The sequence below is a fragment of the Bos indicus x Bos taurus genome, chromosome 7 (assembly GCF_003369695.1).
Source record: "Bos indicus x Bos taurus breed Angus x Brahman F1 hybrid chromosome 7, Bos_hybrid_MaternalHap_v2.0, whole genome shotgun sequence".
NCBI lineage: Eukaryota > Metazoa > Chordata > Mammalia > Artiodactyla > Bovidae > Bos > Bos indicus x Bos taurus.
This window is the reverse complement of record NC_040082.1, coordinates 85,037,463-85,063,145: the sequence shown is the minus strand read 5'-3', so window position 1 is coordinate 85,063,145 and position 25,683 is coordinate 85,037,463. Positions and strand designations below refer to the sequence as shown.

Genomic DNA, 25,683 nt, shown 5'->3' with positions numbered 1-25,683 from the left:
GAGTTTGATAAGAAGCTGCTGCAGGCAATATTCCTTGTAGAAGTTTTCAAATCAACCTGATTCTTCTTAGCACTCTCTAGTCTTTCTTCAGCAGAAAATGACTCCATTTAAAGATGAGTACTAAAGAAAAACTGAAAAAAAAGAGAGAAAAAACATGAGGAAAAGATAGAATTATCTAAATTAACACAAATTTCATGTACTCTTTTATCTCATGGAAATGAAAAATAATGTGTTTCTGCTCTTAACACGTGCTCGAAGAAGCACTCTAAGAGTTCAGTAAAGACAATCAGAGATGCATAGTGCATACTGATCATACTCAAGAAAGAAACTGAAGGAATAAAAACTTTACCTAATGAAAGGCAAATATTACACATACACATATGGACTTAACATAAAACTGAACAAAATCATGACAAAGGTTGATAAGCTTGAGGAAATCACAAAGTGAAATGTCAGAGGACAATAAAGACTGATTGGAAAGAAGCAGAAAGGTGGTAAAGAAAGCTGAAGCAATGAACAGAAAACAACAGACAAATTTTCTAAAATAGAAGTTTCAGTTTGCAGTTTGGAAGGTATAGCAGTTGACTAAGAAAGAGAAGATAAAGGAGAATCTTGTGGGCATAATAAGACAGAATAAGCAAGTATCTTCTTTAAAGGGAATACCCTAAGGGGTCTCAAACTTCTCTCGAGCAACTCATAGACCAGAAAACAGTGTAGCAGGGTCTACAGACTTCTGGCCTTGATACATATTTTTGTAAATAGAAGTATTTTAGGTGCTCTGCAAAGAATCAACTCTAGGGGGGACCAGAGTGGAAGAAAAAAAAACTCAGAAGTTTCCTGTGACAGTCCAGGTGATATATGATGAAGCTTGAGACCAGAGTAGAGGCAGAGAGCCAAGATTTGAGATATATTTGGGAAGCAAGCACTTGGTACTGATGGGAAGAAGTGAGAGGATGCCCAGTTTCTCTCTTAACGTTTCTGATTTTGACATTGGGATAAACAATGATGACATCTGTTGAGACAAAGAGGATTGAGACAGAACCATGCTCTGTTTTATTTTATTTCAAGTTTGAAGTCCTACAGGTAGTAAGTTATCAATATTTACTTATTGGGATGATCATTTATTCAGCTTTGGAATTTTGTGAATGCATGAATAGATATTCTGGCCGAATCAAACCACACTGAACCGTTGCCAAGACAGACTATATGTCTTAGGCCCCAGATAGAGACAGGACTATTTTTCAATTGCTATACTTAAAGACTGACATTTGTTTTTGTAGAAATATAAGTACTGTGTATGAATATCTATGGAGTGTAGAAATAACTTACATTTTAAAAGTGAATCTTATTTGGGGACAGACCAAGTTAAAAAATCATGCACTATTAGTACAGTAATAGGAGTTGGTCCTTAGTTCCCGCAGATATAAATTAAACGAACCATTTTTATATGCCTGTAGTGCTGGCACATATTTTTCACATTTTAATGTCAGCTAAAAATAATATACCATCTAATACTAATTTATATAATAAAATCAGTTTATTATCTCTTAAGGCAAGTTTATTTGGAGAAGTTGGAGAATAACCGAGTTCATAAACTAGAATTACTATTGCTTTGTCACATTATTTATAACCTTAGTAGACATAGACTGAAGTGATTGTCTAAGGTTTAAGTTTCAAAAGATTTAATTTTATTCGGTAAAATTCTTATATGTGATTTGAAGTTATCCAACATTTAAAGAAATAATAAGCCTCTGCCTGAATTGAAGGGAAGAACAGAAACACATCTGTATAATTTGTCCAGTGGAAAACCCATCAGACATTAGTGGTTCCTTATGCTAGCTTGGAAGATGCAGAAACTCTTGCATAATTTGAAGGTCTGAGGCTGGCTTCTTTTGTTTTTATAGGGAACACTTGTGTGTGCCTCTAGGTTCCTGTTGATTATTTCAATAAGATTTCTTTAAAACTTTCTTTTTTATTTTAGTGATTAATGATCTCCCTAAAAGAAATTAATTCTGTATCGCTGCGTAGGATATTTCAAAAAATAAAAGTTCTATTTATTTTTTCTAGGAAAAGTACTTTTCAGGCAATTACAAAATAAACCCTGTAAAGTCAGAATGCTTTTTCCTTTGAAAAATTACTGAATCTACTAAATATGTAGTCAAACTTTTTATGAACAGTACTAAGGGATTTACAGGGATTTGGCCTCATTTTTCATTTTATACCAAAATATTCTTTCTTTGATTTATCTACCAGGAAAAAAGCAGTTTCTACGGATGTTTTTTACCACTGTAATGAGGGTAGAAATGTAGTACATTTTTAAAATAATGCAGTTTGAAATGTTGTAAATTAAACTCTTCAGTATGTAAACTTCTTGTCATATAATTCATTTTAGTTGCTTTTTGTTTGGATCAGATATCCTTTAATAAGACAGTGATAGCTATTTTCATCTCAGGATAACAATATTTTGTGTGCTGTGCCCAGTTGTGTCCAACTCTTTTGCGACCCTGTGGACTGTAGCCTGCCAGGTTCCTCTGTCTGTGGGATTTTCCAGGCACGAATACTGGAGTGGGTTGTCATTTCCTTTTCTAAGGGATCTTCCCAACCCAGGGGTCAAACCCTTGTCTCCAGAGTCTCCTGCATTGTAGATGGATTCTTTACTGCTAAGCCACTGGGGAAGCCCCAGTTTACACAGTAAGATATACCAAACTTGTGGGTTTACCAAAAAATAGCAGGATAAGTCAATATACACTGACATAGAAATGTATCAATAAAATGTTTTAATGGAAAAACATAAGAGGCAAAACAACACATATAGTGTGATCTTATTCTGATTAAATTAATGGGCCACCACTCTGAATTTGTCTATGAATAATTCTAAAAGAACAGACTACTAATGTATCAATGGTTATCTCTTTTAATTTTCTGTTTTTCTGCATCTTTAATATTTCTTACAATGAGTACATCAATTGTTATATAGATATAATATTAATAAATCTGTTACGTTGGCCTGTCGATTTGGATAGCTAATGTAAATCTGCATAAGCTTATATATTGTATGCCCTTTTATATAGCATGTTCATCATAACAATATACTGAATTACCTTTTACACAAAGAGAACTTAAGGTGAATTTAGATATAAAGTGAAAGACTCAGAAACTCTAAATAAAGAAAATTTTCCCAATCTCCTATAATGTGTTAGCTGTAGTTTTTTTATACAGGGTGTTTATCAGGTGGAGGACATTCCCTTGTATTTCTGGCTTACTGAGATTTTAAAAAATCTATTAGTGATCATGAATGAGTGTTGAACTTTGCCGTTGCTTTTTTCATATCCAAGAGATATTCATATGTTGTCTCTTCCTTAATCTGTTTGATGAACTGATTTATGTTTGAATGTGGAAGCCTTAAATTCCTGGAATAAACGTTTTACTTAGTCATGATATGTTAACTTTTTATATATTGCTAAAGTTGACTGGCTAATAATTTTTGTATGCTCATCCCCAATTTAATCACAATTTAATCACAATTATGATGATTTATTTTAATATGAAGCTTTGGCTTCAGGGTAATGCCAACTCAGTGAAATGGGTTGGGCAGTGTCCTCTCTTCTCTTTTCTGTGTGATTCTGTGTATATTTCTTTCTTAAATGTTTGAAAGAATTTAACAGCAAAGCCACCTAGACCTGAAATTTTCTTCGGGCAAAGATTTTAAACTAAGACTTAAGTTACTTTAATAGATGTAAGTCTTTTCAGATTATATGTTTGTTCTCCTGAGGTGATGGAAAGTTAGAGGCTGCTGACTATTCATCACCAGGAGAGTGGACAGACTGAGAAAGTAGCCTTGACATATGCATGATCATGTGTAAACAGCTAGTGGGAAGCTGCTGTATAACACAGGGAGCTCAGCCTGGTGCCCAGAGGGATGGGGTGAAGTGGGGGAGGTGAGCACGGAGCGAGGCTCAAGCGGATACCAAAACAACATTGTAAAGCAATTACATTCCAATTAAAAATAAAAGGAAGTCTTCTGTAGCAAATCAAAGCAAGGGATTGGTTGTCCACAAAACACTATGGATGGATTTTAGAAACAGAATTCTGAAAGTCAAAACCAAGAGACAAAATGAGGTCTTTAATGTATACCATTTACCTAAATTAAAATACATGCATACGAAGGGATCCTGACTCCCCTCACATTGTTGCTTTGAGAACAAGTGGATTTCTGCTATACATTAAAAAAATACGCATGTGTAGATAAATATTCTGAAAATTAGTGATATCTATATCGAAAATACTTTCTGCTTACAGATGTTGATGAATGCCAGGCTATTCCTGGGATATGCCAGGGAGGAAACTGTATCAATACAGTGGGCTCTTTTGAATGCAAATGTCCTGCAGGTCACAAGCAGAGCGAAACTACTCAGAAATGTGAAGGTGAGTATCTCCCTTTCAAGGGACATGTCTGACTCTGAATCTGGGAAAAATTTAATCACAATTATGATGATTTATTTTAATATGAAAGTGAAGGAATAACCTTAGAGTAGTTTTGTATTGGTTTGTATATTTAATGGGTTTCATTTGGAAAAAAGAACCAGTATCATTTTACATTTGGTTTAGCTCAGTTTCTGTATTGTAGTGAGAATGGTAGCAATCCAACAATTTTTATTTTTCCTTCATAGTTTTCTATTTCACTTATGAAATTATATCAAACATTAAAATTAGGTAAAGATAAGTTCAAGTGAAATATATTAAAGCAACGCATTAGAGGTACTCCGTCATATGTTATAAAATAAAGACTTTAAGTTTTGTATTGATATTGTGCGTAACTGACCGTCTAATAAAAGACAAGTATAATTGACTCAAGGAGGGTTTGGAAATTATCACAGCAGGTAATCTCCCAGAAAATAGCTTAGTCAAGTAAAGATCTTAAAAAAAAAAACTAATACTTTTCGGAATATGAGTTTGGGACTATAATATTGAAATGTAAATTTTATCAGCATTCCTCAAATAGAATAAATTCACTTGTTATATGTATCTTTGAAAACTTTATCAAAATTATGAAATTCAGGAAGCTTCTAAGTGTGTCTAGTTTTAATTAATATAGAGGTTTAGGAAATTATGATGCTTCTGGTAGTGTTAAAGTATAATGTTCGTCTTTTCCGTTATTACTTAAATCAATTTATTATTAACTGAACTCATTTTCTGAAAGCTTTAATAGAGTGTATCTTTTCTCATTTTGTTACATAAGTGTTTTTATCTATTCAGAGTTTTAAAAAACAATTTTGGAGTTTTTGCCAGTCTAACTTTTCTGAGGTGGAAAAATATATATGGAAAATTCAATAATCTGAACTTATTCCTCATGCCTACTAGGATATTAACTGAGAGCATTTTTTTTTTGATTCAATAGTGCTAAACGTATATAATAATTACTTCTGGTGAAAATATTTTCACAAGTTCATTTAGACCTTTTACTTTCAATACCTAGTATATATAATTAAGTCTTTTGTTTTTTTTCCCCTTTCCAAAAGGCAGTATTTGGGATTGTTTCTGTTCAGTTCAGTTCAGTTCAGTTGCTCAGTCCTGTCCAACTCTTTGCGACCCCATGAACCACGGCACGCCAGGCCTCCCTGTCCATCACCAACTCCCAGAGTCCACCCAAACCCATGTCCATTGAGTCGGTGATGCCATCCAACCATCTCATCCTCTGTCGTCCCCTTTTCCTCCTGCCCTCAATCTTTCCCAGCATCAGGGTCTTTTCAAATGAGTCAGCTCTTCACATCAGGTGGCCAAAGTATTGGAGTTTCAGCTTCAGCATCGGTCCTTCCAGTGAATATTCAGGACTGATCTCCTTTAGGATGGACTGGTTGGATCTCCATGCAGTCCAAGGGACTCTCAAGAATCTTCTCCAACACCACAGTTCAAAAGCATTAATTCCTCTGTGCTCAGCTTTCATTATAGTCCAACTCACATCTGTACGTGACCACTAGAAAGACCATAGCCTTGACTAGTTGGACCTTTGTTGACAAAGTCTCTATTTCTGCTACTTGATTATAAAAATTGTGTCCCTCTCTGTCAACAAAAAACGTGGGAAAAATAAAATCTAGAGTATAATGATGGAGAACAGGTAGGAAGAGGAACTATTTCCTAGATAAGAAGTAGAGTATGAATACACACGGAATTGGACTAGAGAGTTAGGGATGTGCAGGAAGTCTGGGTTGGACTGCTATTTCCTTGCTGTGTTCTGTATTTTTCTTCCCCCCTCTTTTGGGGTTGATTCTGTTGCTCAACCTTTTATCACCACCCCACTCCTTTACTTTTTTACTTCTGGAGTCATATACAAACTAGATCCAAGGGGGTGGACTTAGGAACAAAAAGAGAGTTTGATTATAGGTAAGAAGGTACAGCCACCAACTGATGAGAGTGGTTATGACAGTTCCATTAATCATCCAACAATGTATTACTTCTTAGTTGAAAATGGAATGAGCATTTTCTACATCACATTTCATCAAAACAACATGTAGAGCCAAGACAGAGTTTGGCTAAAGACAGTGCAACTCTTTATTCACACTCGTCTATGTTCTTTAGGAAAGGGGGCTATTGATGTAGTGGAGGCACCACCCAGAGCCCTGAATCCAGTCGTCTCTTTCCTTATTTCCTCCCAAGCAGTCAAATCTATTTAACCAATGGCCAGAAAAAATTATATGATTTAATGTTTGGGACTGGTGGGGAATAGCAGAATTAGAAGAAGTGGTGATTAGAATTTGAAAACTAAAGGCTTTATGAAGCCTTGACTTTGTGTCTACGTCATATTTATTTGGATAGGTCTTAAAAGTGACTATTATCAATTTTCTTTGAGTTATACTGTTTCTTTATGTAAAAGAACAAGTGGTATTTCCTTACATAAATTTATTTAATGTAATTGGTGGCATAATGTATCTGGAAAGACTGCAAACTGTTGTTACACTCAGTTACAAGTTTTAAATTATAGTCAGTTAATACAGTATCAATGTAAAAAGTGTTGCCATGAATTTAAAGTTAGTGTTTATTCTAAATAAAAATACAATGATAGCAATTACTTTGAACCAAATGTTGAAGGTAAGATATTTTAACTTTTGTATGGATTACAATGAATGTTAAAATATAGAACTAAAAGATTTAAATGATGCCCTTCCTATTTCTGTTGTAGCACATTTTATATTTCTGTTCATATGTCAGTGAAATTCTCCAAAGAAGTCTTTTTTAATCTGTAAGTTACTAGATCTGTTCAGAAATAAGAAAGGTGACTCCATCACATTTTCCTGTGATTAGGAAAATGGTGGTAGCATTAACAAGAAATCGTAAAGTCAGCTTAATAACTTTGATAAATTGTCTTATTGATTTCTTGTGTTACTTGTTTATTGACCATCTCACTTCAACACTTGAGTAAGGTCATTGAGGACAAAAACTCTGTCTTATTTCATGCTGATAAATTTCATTTATTACAGACCCTGAAACAGTCTTGATATATTGTAAGCTACATTGATTCATTGGGAACAGGGTGTATAGTAAGTTAAGTTCTTTTACCTGGGTTGAATGTCCAAATGAAAAGAAAATATGGGGCCAGAGTTGAGATTGTATTTGGAAAGAGGCCAGTGATCTTCATCATGGGAACTTTTGCTTTATCTGATTTTTTTTCACTTCCTTAATAATTTTGTTTCCCTTTGGTTGTAATTCAAAGGCTAAGAGGATAAACATTGTGCAGTTCAGCATTTTTAGATTTTTGTGTCATTGTCCCTCTTTCAGTTCAGTTCAGTCACTCAGCCGTGTCCAACTCTTTGCAAACCCATGGACCACAGCATGCCAAGCCACCCTATCCATTACCAACTCCCAGAGTTCACTCACTCAAACTCATGTCCATTGAGTTGGTGATGCCATCCAACCATCTCATCCTCTGTCGTCCCTTTCCCCTCCCACCTTCAATCTTTCCCAGCATCAGGGTCTTTTCAAATGAGTCAGTTCTTCACATCAGGTGGTCAAAATATTGGAGCTTCAGCTTCAGCATCAGTCCTTCCAGTGAATTTTCAGGACTGATTTCCTTTAGGATGGACTAGTTGAATCTCCTTGCAGTCCAAGGAACTCTCAAGAGTCTTCTCCAGCACTACAGTTCAAAAGCATCAGTTCTTCAGCACTCAGCTGTTATAGTTCAACTCTCACATCCATACATGACCACTGGAAAAACCATAGCTTTGACTAGATGGACTTTTGTTGGCAAAATAATCTCTGCTTTTTAATATGCTATCTGGGTTGGTCATAACTTTTCTTCCAAAGAGCAAGCTTCTTTTAATTTCATGACTGGAGTCACCATCTGCAGTGATTTTATTTTGAAGCCCCCCAAAATAAAGTCTGTCACTGTTTCCACTCTTTCCCCATCTATTTGCCATAAAGTAATGGGCCATGATCTTAGTTTTCTGAATGTTGAGTTTTAAGCCAACTTTTTCACTCTCTTCTTTCACTTTTATCAAGAGGCTCTTTAGTTCTTCTTTGCTTTCTGCCATAAGGGTGATGTCATCTGCATATCGGAGAAGACAATGGCAACCCACTCCAGTACTCTTGCCTGGGAAATCCCATGGACGGAGGAGCCTGGTAGGCTACAGTATGGGGTCCTGAAGAGTCGGACACGACTGAGCGACTTCACTTTCACTTTTCACCTTCATGCACTGGAGAAGGAAATGGCAACCCACTCCAGTGTTCTTGCTGGAGAATCCCAGGGATGGGGGAGCCTGCTGGGCTGGTCTATGGAGTCCCACAGAGTCGAACATGACTGATGTGACTTAGCAGCAGCATCTGCATATCTGAGGTTATTGATATTTCTTCTGCCAATATTGATTCCAGCTTGTGCTTTATCCGCCTGGCGTTTCTCATGATGTACTCTGCATATCCAGCTTGTGCTTTATCCAGCCCAGTGTTTCTCATGATGTACTCTGCATATAAGTTAAATAGGCAGGGTGACAATAAACAGAGGTCAGGGACCTTCACTCTCTATCTAAAAGAAAGAACTGTCTTCTGCTTTGAGATATCTTCTTAACTAAAATCTTCTTCAAAAGGCTTGTTCTATTGAATCTTTGAGTTTGAACATACATAGTTTATACTAACATGAAAAAATGATGAGGGAGTGTTCGTCTCCTAATTTAACATTTGAAACCTGTCAGTCAATATCTATCATTAAGGTTTGTTTTGTTTCATATCATTAGGAGAATTCTCTTGTGGGATTATTTTTTCACATTTAGATGTAGGCTAGTGTCCAAGCAGAGAGATGCTGCTGCTGCTGCTGCTAAGTTGCATCAGTCGGGAATGAATATAAATATATATTTCTCTGAGTGTATGTGTCTGTGTTTGCCTAAAAGAATCCCTTATCTTTCTCCATCACTAACTTAGTACCCGAGATTCAGTAAAATCTCTTACATTTACTAAAGTCATGTCTTATTTTTCCTAAGTCTGTCATAAAATGGCCAAAGTGATTCTTTGGTGTAGTAAACTATTCACATCCAAAAAGAAAGTTGTTTCAGTTATTTACTCTTTTCAAAGATTTACTCATCTAAATCTGTCTAATTTAAATGAAGAAAAGTAGAACACGTCAATATAATAGGAAAGGGTATATCAGAATACTGTCCACATTTTTTTTATATAACAAAAAATGTAAATTTGAACTTCAGTCTACTTGGATAAGCACAACTAGGTACCGGATGTCCTTACATGATCTCCTCTTCCACACTATACCTTCTCTGACATTCCTTGAGTTATTCTTTCCTGGCTTAAATGGAAGGCAGAAAAATAGCATCATTATATTGGAAAATTTCCCTTCAATGGCCCTTCATATGTCAAATAGTTGTTTGCAATTTATTCTGAAGAGTCTTCAGCTTTGTTCCATTACCACAGGATTTAGTTGTTTGGGATTTCTGACAACAAATATATTTATTTATACTCATGAAACTCATGAAAGTTGTTGGCACAGTGTCATTAGTGGCTGTTCCAACTCTGCTTTGATAAACCATGGAGAATAAACGTCTGTGCTAAACTGAAAAGCGCTTGCTTTTACTCATATTTCCAAAAGTGTATTAACTTTAAAATAAATAATAAATAAGCTCATTGACTATTTCCCAAAAAGAACACTACATATTAAAAATTGAGATTCAAGTAAGAGAACTGTAAATTTGGGGAAATGTTTTAGGTCATTCATTTAAAAACACAAAACTATCATCTTTTAAATCTTCTTAAAAAGAAATTTGCAGCACTGTATTTAAAATGTAAACGAACTCCCTCTTAAAGAATCCGCCTGCAAGGCAGGAGACCCCGGTTCTATTCCTGGGTCAGGAAGATCCGCTGGAAAAGGGATAGGCTACCCCCTCCAGTATTCTGGCCTGGAGAATTCCATGGACTGGACAGTCCATGGGGTCACAAAGAATCAGACACAGCTGTGTGACTTTCATTTTCACTTCACTCCCTTAAATAAGAAACACCAGGCTCCTAAACCCAAACCTACTTTCTGCTCTCGTAACAATGAGCACTTTTTATTTTGCTTTATAAGTAATTTTTTTGTTTGCATCTGCCTGTAAGTAATGCACCAAAATAGCGTTAATAAAAACGAATATTTATGGAGCACTTAGTGTGCTCTCAGCTACACTTAAACCACTTTGCATAGGTTTTCTTATTGAGTCATAATACAGTGCTGTGAGTTTGGTTACTGGTTTTTTAGTAGTTTTTTATTTATTTATTTTTGGCTGTACTGGGTCTTCGTTGCTGCCAGGGCTTTCCTCTAGTTGGCAGCGAGCAGGGGCTGCTCTCTAGTTGTGGCTTGTGGGTGGGCTTCTTACTGCAGGGGCTTCTCTTGTGAAGAGGGGGCTCTAGGGCATGTGAGCTTCAGTTGTTGCAGCTCTCGGGCTCTAGAGTACGGGCTTAGGTGCTCTGTGGCATGTGAGATCTTTGCAAATCAGGGATTGAACCTGTGTCTTCTGCATTAGCAGGCATGTTCTTTATCACTGAACCATCAAGAAAGCCCTGGTTACTATTATTAACTCGCTTTACAGAAGAGACTGAGACACAGAGAGTCTTAAGTAACCTTTGCAAGTTTTAATGGCTATGAAACCGTGGGGCCAGGATTCCAACCTGCTAGATTTATTCCAGAGCTTTCACTCTCAGCGAGCACTATTGAGCAAGCAAGGGTGGGTGACCAGGTAGCACACATCCCAACGCATGGACTGCATTTATCCGGAAATGTATTTATAGCAGCAGCAACAGGAGTACCATTCTGTGCCCTGTGATCCAGAAAGGCCTGAGTTAGATCCATTTCAGTGATCCTGGCACAACCTGTAGAGTTTTTGCTGTATTTTCTACTTATTAAAATGAAAGTTTATTCTGTACCACTGTGCTGAAAATAGTCCATCCTCTATGACTTGAGAATTGAAATTGCAGGTGAAGGAGAACGGGAGTAGTGAAAGATGGAACTGAACTAACAGAAGAAAGTCAGTAGTAGAGGTCTAAAGAAATTAATTATAAAAGAGAAAGAGGTCAGGGTGATAATTATGGTGAAGTGGATTGTAATTTTTTATGTTTTTTGGCAAAAACATAAATAGTATTTAAAAGAGTGTATGTGATACTCTATTGTGAAGAAAGTGAAAGTGTTAGTCCCTCAAGCATGTCTGACTCAGTACAACCTCATGGACCCAATAGGCTCCTCTGTCCATGGAATTCTCCAGGCAAAGATACTGGAGTGGGTAGTCATTCACTTCTCCAAAGGATCTTCCTAACCTAGGGATCAAACCCAGGTCTTCTGCCTTGCAGGCAGTCTTTACTGTCTGCTGCTGCTGCTGCTGCTAAGTCGCTTCAGTCATGTCCAACTCTGTGCGAGCCCATAGACAGCAGCCCACCAGGCTCCCCCGTCCCTGGGATTCTCCAGGCAAGAACACTGGAGTGGGTTGCCATTTCCTTCTCCAATTCACGAAAGTGAAAAGTGAAAGTGAAGTCGCTCAGTCGAGTCCGACTCTTAGCAACCCCATGGACTGCAGCCTACAGACTCCTCCGTCCATGGGATTCTCCAGGCAAGAGTACTGGAGTGGGGTGCCATTGCCTTCTCCATCTGAGCCACCAGTAATTAATGTGAAGAAAGAGGTTCTTAAATCATCTTTAAACAAAAAGCTGGTAGAATCCTGGTCATCAACTGCAAATAAACTGCATGGCCCAGTGAAATCACAGCTGATGTAGATGTCAAAACACAAGCTGGACCTTTGCAAATATATAGCTTTTAAAGCAGGGAACAGGTCAGTCTATCTATATTTCATGGTGATTGCATGTATTTCGGACACATCTATCTATCTATATGTCTGTGCTGCCTCTCTCAGGTACATAGAATTGTATTCATCACAGTATTTGTTTCATGGCATAATCTCAGTATTATTCCACCCATACCCTGCTCTCTCTCTCTCTTTTTTTTTTTTCCTTTGTTTCCTTAGCTTAAAGCTTGGAGCAATTTCAGAGGCTTCCACTTGTTCTTCCCAACTATGGCAGTTCTTGCCCTACAGGTCAAGTGCTATCTGTGTCAGTTGTGTCAACTGATTGGGATGTTCAGGCTAATTATACATTAGGGATCTTGGGAAATAAACACTGGGTGGGCCCATGCACTCAGTGGACCCACTGTGACCTGACCCGGGTCCTAAGCTTCATTTATTGCCTGGCTTTTCTGTATCCTCATACTAATGTGGACCGTGATGCCACCAAAGGTGCCCCCACCCTGTGTTTGGGTGCCATCAGTTCAGTTCAGTTCAGTTGCTCAGTCGTGTCCGACTCTTTGCAACCCCATGAATCGCAGCACGACAGGCCTCCCTGTCCATCACCAACCCCCGGAGTTCACTCAGACTCACGTCCATCAAGTCGGTGATGCCATCCAGCCATCTCATCCTCTGTCGTCCCCTTCTCCTCTTGCCCCCAATCCCTCCCAGCATCAGAGTCTTTTCCAATGAGTCAACTCTTCGCATGAGGTGGCCAAAGTACTGGAGTTTCAGCTTTAGCATCATTCCTTCCAAAGAAATCCCAGGGCTGATCTCCTTCAGAATGGACTGGTTGGATCTCCTTGCAGTCCAAGGGACTCTCAAGAGTCTTCTCCAACACCACAGTTCAAAAATATCAATTCTTCAGCGCTCGGCTTTCTTCACAGTCCAACTCTCCCATCCCTACATGACCACTGGAAAAACTATATAGCCTTGACTAGATGGACCTTTGTTGTAATGTCTGCTTTTGAATATATTCTCTAGGTTGGTCATAACTTTCCTTCCAAGGAGTAAGCATCTTTTAATTTCATGGCTGCAGTCACCATCTGCTGTGATTCTGGAGCCCCAAAAAATAAAGTCTGACACTGTTACTGCTGTTTCCCCATCTATTTCCCATGAAGTGATGGAACCGGATGCCATGATCTTCGTTTTCTGAATGTTGAGCTTTAAGCCAACTTTTTCACTCTCCTCTTTCACTTTCATCAAGAGGCTTAAGAGTTCCTCTTCACTTTCTGCCATAAGGGTGGTGTCATCATAGCCTGCTGTTATTTAGTGGCTTTAAACAATGTAATAAGTACTCGTGAAACTACCGGAAACAAACACCAAGGCAAGGATAATAATCCGTATGTGTCATGGTGCCCCCTCAGCCACACTTCGTAGTCGGTATGCTGCCTTTTCTTGCCTTTTTAAGATAGTTTTATTGCACCTATAGATATTTCATTTTTATTATTATTGATTATTGCAATCTTTTAAATTGTACAAAAACAATTTGATACGTGTGAACCTTTTATTTTAATGAAATGATTTATCTATACATATTAATATTTGCATGTTGTTCTACTCCATTCTTTAGAATGGGATATACTATTCCATTATGTGGATTTACCTTCATGTGTTTATCAACTTTCTCACTGATGGACATCATTTCCTGGTTCTTCCTGTTATGAGTAGTGGTTACATACTTAAAGACGCACATACTCTGATTTCCTGGAGGGATGTTTATCCTCTTTTTGATCTGTTTATTTCCCAAAGCGTGATGCATTCACATTTCCATTAGGATTGATGTCTGTGTAGGCAGCTTAGGTCACGCTGGCGTTAGCATGCTGAACCTTGTTTCTACCTGCTGTGGCTTGATGCCTGATTGGGGAACAAAGAGGCTGACACTGTGTAGTCAGCGTGCCTCTCCCTCATTCCAGGCCTGTGTGCTGCCCTGCCCTCCTCCAGATTGGTGGAGAAGCATCTGCTGAGTGATCAGTGAGCCGTCCCTGGCTCACAGGACTAGACTCCATCTTCTAGATCACTCTTTATGTCTTTTCCATGGAGCTCTGGGCTCGTGATACAGATTAAGAAATCATACAGGAGAAACACAGATATTGCAAACATTTCCGTATATTTTTGGTTGTTTTTGTTTTCAAATATTGCAGTTGATTTACATTTCCCGAAAGCATTAAGAAGTACCTACTCTTTAATTGAGCTATATATAGTTGGCTTATAGTATATTAGTTTTAGGTGTACAGCATAGTGATTCTGTATTTTTATAATTTATATTCCGCTTAAAGTTATTACAAAATAATGACTGTTTCCCTATGACGTACAATATATCCATGTTTCTTATGTATTTTATACATAGTAGTTTGTATATCTTAGTTCCATACCTTTATATTGCCTCTCCCACCATCCCTCTCCCCATTGCTATCCACTCATTTGTTTTCTATATCTGTGAGTCTGTTTTGCATATACATTTATTTAATTTTGGAATTCCCTGGTGGCTCAGACTGTATAGAATCTGCTTGCAGTGCAGGAGACTTTTTAGACTCCACATTTAAGTGATAATAGACAATGTTTGTCTTTGACTAATTTCATTAAGCATAATACTCTCTAGGTCCATTCGTGTTGTTGCAAATGGCAAAAGTTTATTTTTTTATGTCTGGGTAATATTCATACACACACACGTACACGCATATACATATATCACATCTTCTTTGTCCACAGTATGTTGATAGACACTTGCGTTGCTTCCATATCTTGGCATTACCTCATCTTTAAGCACAGTATTTTCCTGGTAACAGCCTTCAATATTCAGTCTCATTTTTAAGGCATATTAATAAAAGGGATGAGCCTATAACAATTGAAACTCCTCCGTGAGAACAGGATTAATTCTGGGCGAGGCCGTCACCCTTGCAAAGATTGCTAAAGCTCATCTTCCTCAATTCATCTGCTCTTGGTTCCAAGCCTCCTTCTTCCCAGTTCCCCAAACCCTCTCCCATGGGAGGAAAATTTGAATTTTAAAACACAGAGACAATAATGGAAACTTAAATAGTACTACTAGCTTTGAGCATCAAAGCCTGACTCCACTTGCCATGGTTTCCTATGTTTGCTAAGCAAAAATGACATCCAGCCGGGTCAGTATGTCTTCATCTCTTTCTCTCTCCTCTGTCTCTCTCCCCATATAAGATAGAGTGACTTGTAGTCAAACAAATTGATTGTAAAATATCTTTTGCTCTAAGGAATATGATTTTCATGATGCATTTTTCTTGGGAAGCAGAGCACTGAGTAGCTTAGAAATTTGTTGCGTATGTATTAAAGAGTTAAAATCTAAAATAAGCCATTTGGGAAGGGCACATGGACCCAGGTTAGCAGTGGGGTTTTCAAGTTTGATTTTTAGAAGCCCCCCAGGTGTCACACCCAAGAAAGTGAGGCCAGCTGGGAAGCACATCTAGGGGATCAACCAAACAGCAACCCGGAGCTGACAAGCTGAGGCAAAATTAGCACATATCACTTTCTAGTGTATTTATCAGAAGTTTCCAGTCTAAACTTTTAGTTTCTTCCCGCAAATGACTTCCACTATTAAAATGCACACATTCAGTAACTTGGGCACTACCTTGGCAATCTTAGTCAACTTCCAGCAATATTTCATATGGAGTTACTGAAGTGACATGTCTCCCTTACTTTCAACCTAAACAAAATGGTTTTCATGGAAAGTTGCACATGGAGTTTTCTATGAGAGCCGGGAGGAAAAAGAGTTCTTTATTTGAGGCATGATGGGTAACATCATCGTCATAAACATGAAGTCTGTGAAAAATTCGTATTCCAAAAGAAAATTATTTAACAAAAAGAGATTCTGTAGCTTGTGATCTGGGTTTTGGATCAGAATTAGGAATATTCAGGTCTTAACTTTCATTTAAAAGAAATTTAGTTTTTAGTTTTCATTCTGAGAACAAGAGGAAAATTGTAGAGAGAAATGACAATTTTAGTTTCAAGTAGAATTCACAGAATAAATGTGGAGCAAGAAGAGCACCTGGTTGCCAGTATCCCAGATTTGGGGCCCACATGTCAGGGTTTGTGCTGGAGGTGCGTGTGGGGATTGCATATCTCAAGCAAATAAATGGATGCCTGTATCTTTAACAGTAGAGATAAAAATGGTCTTTTCTACATAAAGGTTTTATGAGTATTATATAAGATAAAGAAAGCATTTGGCCCTTCTAGGTCTTCGTTAAAGAAGGCAGGGATATATATCACAGACAATTTAATTATGAAATATTCAATAAACCATGTGATTTCAGATCTTAAAAAAATAATTGTAAAAGAGTTCTAATATAACATTTCAGTTATGACTTTTACAGTTTCCTATAAATAAAACTTTTTTAATCTTAAACAAACAAAATTGACCTACTGGAACATATATTTGCCTCCTCCAACGAGAGTATTAGCAAGCAAAGAAAGGGACCCAAATTCATCATCTTGATGAAGAAACATGGAACTGGGGATTTAAGATTATCTATAATTGCTGACGAGTCTCAGCCTGTTTTTACTCCTCCAGCCCCAGCTTCACCCAAATTATAGAAATGGACGTTTGAGACCAAGAGGACTTGATTTATTTAGCATAACACAGTGGTCAGGAAATTGCATTTTAGTGGATTCAGGTACATTTTCCCAAATGCTGAGAACCAGTGTTGTTTTCCCCAGTGCCATTGAATATTTAAATCCCTTTAAAAAATACTAAAAAAAAAACCCCGTGGTGAAGTAATTAACATAATTCTTGTAATTCAGTTTCTGCTGAAGATCACTGGAAAAATTGAGAGCCTCCAAAACACCTTTCTCAGAGACTCGAAATTAGATGTGTGTTAGTGATAGAAAAATCTATTCTACCCTGGAATGAAAGAACCAGGTGAATGTTTTAAACTTTGACATGAGAAGAAAAAGATATAAACTCAAATATATTCCTTATTTCTTCATTTTACTTATAAAATCATTGCTGTTTCATAGTGAAATGTAAAAGCAATGTTACAGGCCAAAATAAACAAAAATGCTGGTTTTACAATATTGTTGATATATCTGTAGCTTCAACTAAGTGAGAGAGAAAGAAAGAAAAGCTGTCTCACAAATTACCATGGCTCATTGCCTGAAGAAAATTAGTCTACTCTGAGCAAAATCCTGCTGTAGTTAGGTAAAAATGCAACAAAATTTGAAATATAATACCCTGATCCCTGACTGCATTTCTTACAAGTGTTGTCAGTTACTGACTGTGTATATACTTCATTCACCATCTAGGTATGGGAAAATGTATGGAGGGCTCCTCATTTATTTTAGATGCTCCCATTTTAGTCAAGATATAAATAAAGAAAGCTGTGATAATGCTTGAGCTGTGTTTTTTCTTAGTCCCAAGTTAGGAATCACTCTTTTTCTTTCAGTGTAATTTTATCCTATTTCAATGTATATGTTTCTCATCTATACAAAGTTCATATTAAATTTTTATGAAGACTTAATTTTTTTGGAGCAGTTTAAAGTTCATAGCGAAATTGAGAGGAAGGTACAGAAGTTGCCCTCTACTACCTGGCCCTGCACATGCAGAGCCTTGCCCTCCACAACGATATGTTTGTTGCATTGATGAACCTGTATTGGTGCATCATAGACACCCGAAGTCTATAGTTTACCTTAGGGTTCACTCTTGTTTCACATTCCATCGATTTGTTCAAGTGAAAATTAGCCATATATCCATCATTTAGCATAAAGACTATTTTCAGTTCCCTAAAAATCTTCTCATTTAAATTTTTTAAATGAGTATGTATATTAGAAATATATTAAGTAAAAAGTAATGTAAGTGATTCAAGGATATAGCAAAGAGTATGGAGATGTGATTTTTAATGACTGCTAAGTCACTTCAGTTGTGTCCGACTCTGTGTGACCCCATAGACGGCAGCCCACCAGGCTCCCCTGTCCTTGGGATTCTCCAGGCAAGAGCACTGGAGTGGGTTGCCATTTCCTTCTCCAATGCGTGAAAGTGAAAAGTGAAAGTGAAGTCGCTCAGTCGTGTCCGACTCTTAGCGACCTCATGGACTGCAGCCTACCAGGCTCCTCTGTCCATGGGATTTTCCAGGCAAGAATACTGGAGTGGGGTGCCATTGCCTTCTCCGTTTTAATGACTAGAACTTTAGAAATGATGGGCTTCCCTGATAGCTCAGTTGGGAAAGAATCTGCCTGCAATACAGGAGACTCCGGTTCGATTCCTGGGTCAGAAAGCTCCCCTGGAGAAGGGATAGGCTACCCACTCCAGCACTCTTGGATTTCCCTTGTGGCTCAGCTGCTAAAGAATCCACCTGCAATGTGGGAGACCTGGGTTCAATCCCTGGGTTGGGAAGATCCCCTGGAGAAGGGAATGGCTACCCACTCCAGTATTCTGGCCTGGAGAATTCCTGGGTCGTAAAGAGTCAGACACAACTGAGTGACTTTGACTCCTTAGAAATGATATTGTAAGATTTATTATTATTATCATCATCATATTTTTTATTATTACTATAGTTACAGAGCTATTTTACTTCCAAAGATAGGTGTTTGCCAAACTGGAACTCAGGGCTACTATGATGTTTGCCAGAGAGTTCTAAAGGAAAAGGAATGGGCTGCTAATAAGATCATAATAAATTTAGCTCTATTATCTTTAATTCTAGGTCTATCTTATCCCCATTTATCATCTCCTGTTCTTCTACCCTTTCTTATTTTCTATTCTGCTCTGTTATCACCTAGACTATAACTTGTCATTCCTGAAATTAGAAGGAAGAAAATCTCTGTTGACATCATTAACATCATCCCAGGTCATTCTATTGTCTATGAATCAGTGCAGCACTTTAAAAAGAAGGGATGTGTGTGCTGTTGCAGTCAGTATTTTATTTTTAAAATAAAATTATTTAAACAAAAATGTAATGAAACTTTTTCTAAAACTGCTGCTATGTGCTTATACATAAATTGGTTCTGTTTTAACATGAAGACATATAGAAAATGCTTTCAATGATGCTGGAAAAAAATATCAAAGGTTGCTTTCTTGTTTTGTCAGATTCTAAGCAGAACAGATTTGAAACCGTTGAAGATCTTTTTTAATAGAAAACATTTGAAGTTTGCTAAAAATTTCTCTTCTAATACTTTAGTAAAACCATGTTGTGAATATTTAGTAGTAGACTTAGAAAATTAATTCTACTTAACAAACTCAGAATACAACTATTCAGAAATTAGATTATCATAATTTTTTTTCTCCCACATGGAATATTTTTCCTTAATTTACCATGATAGAAAAAAAGAATTTTTTTTATAATTAACTAACAAAGAAAAGCAGGAAGTATAGCATTCCAGCCTTTGTTTGTAACTTGATTTTACATTTTAAAATATTCCCTGTAGCTTCAAGATGGAAGATGGGATATTTTGATGGGTTTGTTTTTTTTCCCCAAAAGAATATAATGTTGCATTTTACATATAAATCATGTACACTACGGACACTCTATTTGCAATGGCTAGTTAATTGTTAATATTTCTCTCTGGAGTCAAGAATGTATGTGGATCTCATGAGAAAAATGTGTTCTAGAATATGCTCCTCTTTAAGAAGTTAATTAAAATTCATTGTGTTTTCCTTTTGGGACTATTGCTGTATTATGCCTCACAATTGTCTTTATCATTTGCATAACTTGTGAATAGTAGGGATGAGATGAGGAAGAAAGGAAAGAGGAAAGTTGTTCTGCCTTCAGTCTTCATCCTTCACCACCAGGCTGTGTAAAAAGAGAGATGGGATGGTGAACTTGATTTGTCTGAAAAATTGCATTTCCAGAGTTTGAAGGCCAATGGAATGGGAAGTAGTTTCCTACCTCCTAGGTGAGGACCCCACAAAAAGGAGAGGGGTTGAGTGGTCTTGAAAAGTGCTCCTGCCACACAGATTCCTGTAAGGTAGGTGATACTAGCCTGAGGATGAACTGTCAGAAAGCTGGGGCTGATGAGAGAGTTACAACTGGTCAGATAGAGGAGGTATCTCTGGGATCAAGGGTGAAAAATGAGAGAGCCTCAGCACTGAGAGGTCTCCCAAAATATCAGCAGAAATATTAGGCTTTGGAGCTGCCATGCCCAGAGGGCCCTGATGCCAGAATCATTCATTCAGAAAAATATTTATTGAGTTCCTAGTACATTGCTCAGAGAAGGCAGTGGCACCCCACTCCAGTATTCTTGCCTGGAAAATCCCATGGACGGAGAAGCCTGGTAGGCTGCAGTCCACGGGGTCGCTAAGAGTCCGACACGACTGAGCGGCTTCACTTTCACTTTTCACTTTCATGCATTGGAGAAGGAAATGGCAACCCACTCCAGTATTCTTGCCTGGAGAATCTCAGGGACAGAGGAGCCTAGTGGGCTGCCGTCTATGGGGTCGCACAGAGTCGGACACGACTGAAGTGACTTAGCAATAGCAGCAGTACATTGCTAGACCCTGGGGATAGCATAGTGAACAAACAGATAAAAATCCTTTCTTTCAGGCAGGTTACATTATAAAAACAAGGGACAAACAAGAAACAAATAAAAATCTATTAGTCTATCAGATGTGAAAAAAAAACCATCACAGAATCAAAGCAGGGTGAGAATGAAGGTATGAAGGAGCTGAGGGGGAAACCATGGCTGTCTGGGGAAGCAAATTCCTGAGAGGGACCGCCAGTGAGTGGCTCTGAGGCAGGGATGTGCCTGAGGGATGGAGAGAACGTTAAATAGGCCAGTGTGGCTTGCGCGCAATGGTAAGGGGGACACTAACTGGGAAATGACGGATTTAGAGATGCAGTCTGGTGCCATACTTCGTGGGGCTTTGTACGGTGAGTACTTTGGACTTTCTCATTCACTCACAGTTCAGTTGCTCAGTCGTGTTCGACTCTTTGCAACCCTGTGGACTGCAGCATGCCAGGCTTCCCTGTCCACCAACTCCCGGAGTTTACTTAAACTCATGTCCATCAAGTAGCCATCCAATCATCTCATCTTCTGTTGTCCCCTTCTCCTCCTACCTTCAATCTTTCCCAGTATCAGGGTCTTTTCCAGCGAGTCAGTTCTTTGCATCAGGTGGCCAAAGTATTGGAGTTTCAGCTTCAGCATCAGTCCTTCCAACGAATATTCAGGACTGATTTCCTTTAGGATTGACTGGTTTGATCTTGCAGTTCAAGGGACTCTCAAGAGTCTTCTCCAACACCACAGTTCAAAAGCATCATTTCTTTGGCACTCAGCTTTCTTTATAGTCCAACTCTCACATCCGTACATGACTACTGGAAAAACCATAGCTTTGACTAGATGGACCTTTGTTGACAAAGTAATGTCTCTGCTTTTTAATATGCTGTCTAGGTTGGTCATAGGTTTTCTTCCAAGGAGCAAGTATCTTTTAATTTCATGGCTGCAGTCACCATCTACAGTGATTTTGGAGCCCCAGAAAATAAAGTCTCTCACTGTTTCCATCGTTTCCCCATCTATTTGCCATGAAGTGATGGGACTGGATGTTTTTTGAATGTTGAGTTTTAAGCCAAGTTTTTCTCTCTCCTCTTTGACTTTCATCAACAGGCTCTTCATCATGTTGAGGTTTGACAGAAAACAACAAAATTCTGTAAAACAATTATCCTTCAATAAAAAATAGATAATTTTTTTTTAAAGAGGCTCTTTAGTTCTTCTTTGCTTTCTACCATAAGGGTGGTGTCATCTGCGTATCCGAGGTTATTAATATTTCTCCCAACAGTCTTGATTCCAGCTTGTGCTTCATCCAGCCCAGCATTTCACATGACGTACTCTCCATAGAAGTTAAATAAACAGGGTGACAATATATAGCGTAGATGTACTCCTTTCCCAATTTGGAACCAGTCTGTTGTTCCATGTCCAGTTCTAACTGTTGTTTCTTGGCCTGCATACAGATTTCTCAGGAGGAAGGTAAGGTGGTCTGGTATTCCCATCTCTTTATAAATTTTCAGTTTGTTGTGATCCACACAGTCAAAGGCTTTGGCATAGTCAATAAAGCAGAAGTAGATGTTTTTCTGGAACTCTGTTGTTTTTTTGATGATCCAATGGATGTTGGCAATTTGATCCCTGGTTCCTCTGCCTTTTTTAAATCCAGCTTGAACATCTGGAAGTTCACGGTTCACGTACTGTTGAAGTCTGGCTTGGAGAATTTTGAGCATTACTTTGCTAGTGTGTGAGATGAGTGCAATTATGTGGTAGTTTGAGCATTCTTTGGCATTGCCTTCCTTTGGGATCGGAATGAAAACTGACCTTTTCCAGTCCTGTGACCATTGGTGAGTTTTCCAAATTTGCTGGCATACTGAGTGCAGCACTTTCACAACATCATCTTTCAGGATTTGAAATAGCTCAACTGGAATTCCATCACTTCCACTAGTTTTGTTCATAGTGATGCTTCCTCAGGCCCAGTTGACCTTACATTCCAGGATGTCTGGCCCTAGGTGAGTGATTACACCATCGTGATTATCTTTGAACTTTAGAGTTCTCAAAAAGGGAGCCAATGGAAAATTTTGAGCAGAGGAGTGACATATTCTGCACTCCATTTAAAAAAGATTTGCTCTGCCTGTGGGTGGTAAAAAGATGAGAAGGGAACAAATATGAAAGCAGAGAGATCAAGTAAAATGCTCCTGCAATAGTCTCATTGAGGTTTGATGATGGCTCAGAGCAGTTTATTGGTAAATGCGATTGAAAAAGTAGCTGAGTTCCATGTATTTTGAAGGCTGAACCAGCAGAATTTGTTGACAGTCACTTGTGAGACAGGATAAGAAAAGAATCAAGTAGTTCCAAGGTTTTTGGAACGGAGATTTAAAAAGTTGCCATTAACTGAGATGGAGAAGATCTGTGGGTGGAACATGGTTGAGTTGACGGTAGATACCGTCAGTTACCATCAGATACCATCTGAGTTCAGCTTCAGATGGTTAATGTGAGACCCCTGTTAGACACTCAGGTAGCCATTTGGAGTTGCGTATATGGGTTAAGTTCCAGGGCAAGGTCGAAGCTGACAATGTCAATCTGAGAGTCTTTGGCGTATAGCTGATATTTGATGCCGTAAGAATAGAGGAGATCATGAAGGGATCATTCTGATAGAGAAGAACCCAACAGCTGATCCTTGGAACACTTCAGGATTTAGAGGTCCAGGAGATGAGAGAGAACCAGCAAAGGAGACTGAGAAGGAAACATCTGTATGGTGACATCTCCACAAACCAGGTAAAATCTTTGTTACCAAGACCTGTCCTCTCTCCTCCCCATCACAGCATTGAAAGAGCTCATGGTAGGTGCTGTCCAGAGAGGAAGGAATTGAAAAGAAAGGAAAAAAGACAACCACAAATGCACTGCTGAAAGTTCTCAGCTTGAGCAGACTCAGACTTCGGGGGAGGAGAGGCTTTGACTGGATGAAAGATTAGAACTACGGGGTTGTTGGATTTGAGCAGATTCTTTATTCATCTGAAAGTGGTAGGAAAGCCTGAGGGCACTGCCTGAACTTTTCTAGGATCAAGAAAGAACTGGTCAAAAGAAAATGTGCAAAATAGCAGTAGGAGAAATAATAAAGTTGCTTTCTGCTTGCACCCTTGTGGTTTCAAATCTCATTACCACATATTCTCAGTTTATTTGAAAACATTTCCAACTTCATGACTTATAGGCTTAAGTCTACATGCAAAAGTTCAACTTTTGCATAAATCATCAGACACAGGCTGTAATTTAAAGACAAGGGAATTTCAAACATGAAGGTCTTTCCAAGTCTCAGTAAAGACCCCGGCCGTGCTTCAGTGTCCTTGAGAATTGTCCAGGTTGCTTCCTGTGGATGAGCAACAGTTCTGCCCTGTAGGATTCAAGTATATTGTGTGCGTGTGTCTGTGCTCTGTCAGCCCAGTTAGGGTGTGAGCCCAGTCAGGTCCACTCAGTCTTGGTGAGTTTTCCCAGTTAGCCGTCTTGAATTTAGTACTTTGCACAGAGAACGCTAGCGGATGAGTTGTTGCATTTATGCAACTCCATCACCTCCTTAAGCAAATCAAACTGTGTGCTTCCCAGTCTAAGTGACTCTTAGGAATGAACCCTGTGTACTCATCTACATAACCCCCTATATACACATACACAGATATGTCTGTGCAATTCAATGTACGTACAGTTACATACTGAATTTAAACTGGATATATTAATATATGAATGTTATTTGTCAGGTCAATAAGGAAATCAACCAAACTCAGGAAAATACAACTGTAACAATTCAAAGATTAACTTTCTTTAGAATAATTGCATATAGTGTGTTTCTTAGTAACTGAGAGTACCATTTTTGTTGAATTTATTTCCTTTTACGGTAATAAGTATAAAAAGCACAGAGGCTAATGAATATTTATATGATAATTCTGTAATGTAAAGTAGGACATATTTTCACTTGATGCCATTTATTTAGAAAATATGGAATAAGTACCTTGATGCATCATTAAATTATTGGTGAAATCAAGAAAAGTTCCTACTGCATTATGCCAAAGTACATTTAAAAATCCTGAGGGTTTTATGATTACATCTCAACGTACTGATGTTTAAAAAGAAAAATGGTAACAGAAAATATTAAATGCTTGCGTCTTTGCCAAGTCCAAATGGTTATAGTAAATTTAACTTTGGAATTTCCTGACTTTTATGTTGTTAAAATTATAGGTTTTACTCAACATTAAAAGAGTCTTTCAATTTAATTTTCCTATATTAAAAAAATTTTAAGGTGGTTGTGGAGGGCAGACAGAATTGGAAGAAAGATTCTAGAAGATGTGGTTTAAACAGTTCATCCCTCAATTTTTAGATATATATATATATATATATTTTTTTTTTTTTATAGAAGCTCAGTGTTATCCTTCAAGCCTTCAGTATTTTGCAACTTGTAAATAATTTGGTCTTATTTGTCTTGGACTAACAAAAGGTAACAAAATATTTCCACCCTGAGTAAATAAAAAAAGAAAAGAAAGAGAAAGAGAAGGGAAAAGCACTGCTGGTAAATAGTAAAACTTCCCAAGAAATTTGGGGATGCAGACCAAAAATTTAGACTCATGTTATTCTACTCTGTTATCAGAAGTTTTTATGTATTTTGAAATAGAAATAGCTTTCCAACTGTTATGTCAGTTTTAAAAACACTATGATGGAATTGCCTCTTGCCGCTATTGCTTCATGCCTGAGTTACTCCAAATTAGTATTAATATTTAGAAAGATGCAGTATTGGTTTCAGGCCAGAAAGGCACCATGGATTACATTGCTACAGTAGTAGAAGACGATGCTATTATTTTACCTAAGTAGACAAAAAAGCTCTTTTAACATATAAAAGGTTCCTTTGCTGCCTGTTAATGTTATCACACAGAGTAACTTAGATACACTTCTCCAGATCAATAACTAGAGGAAAAGA

At 37.8% G+C, this 25,683-nt stretch overlaps 1 protein-coding gene across 1 annotated transcript in view; it reads left to right on the top strand.

The window, feature by feature from the left end:
- FBN2 (fibrillin 2) overlaps positions 1 to 25,683 on the top strand; it is a 222,221-nt gene that overhangs the window by 65,973 nt on the left and 130,565 nt on the right. Inside the window, exon 7 of the mRNA XM_027547035.1 lies at positions 4,300 to 4,425. Coding sequence (XP_027402836.1) covers positions 4,300 to 4,425 — 126 coding nt within the window. The remainder of the gene's footprint in view (positions 1 to 4,299; positions 4,426 to 25,683) is intronic.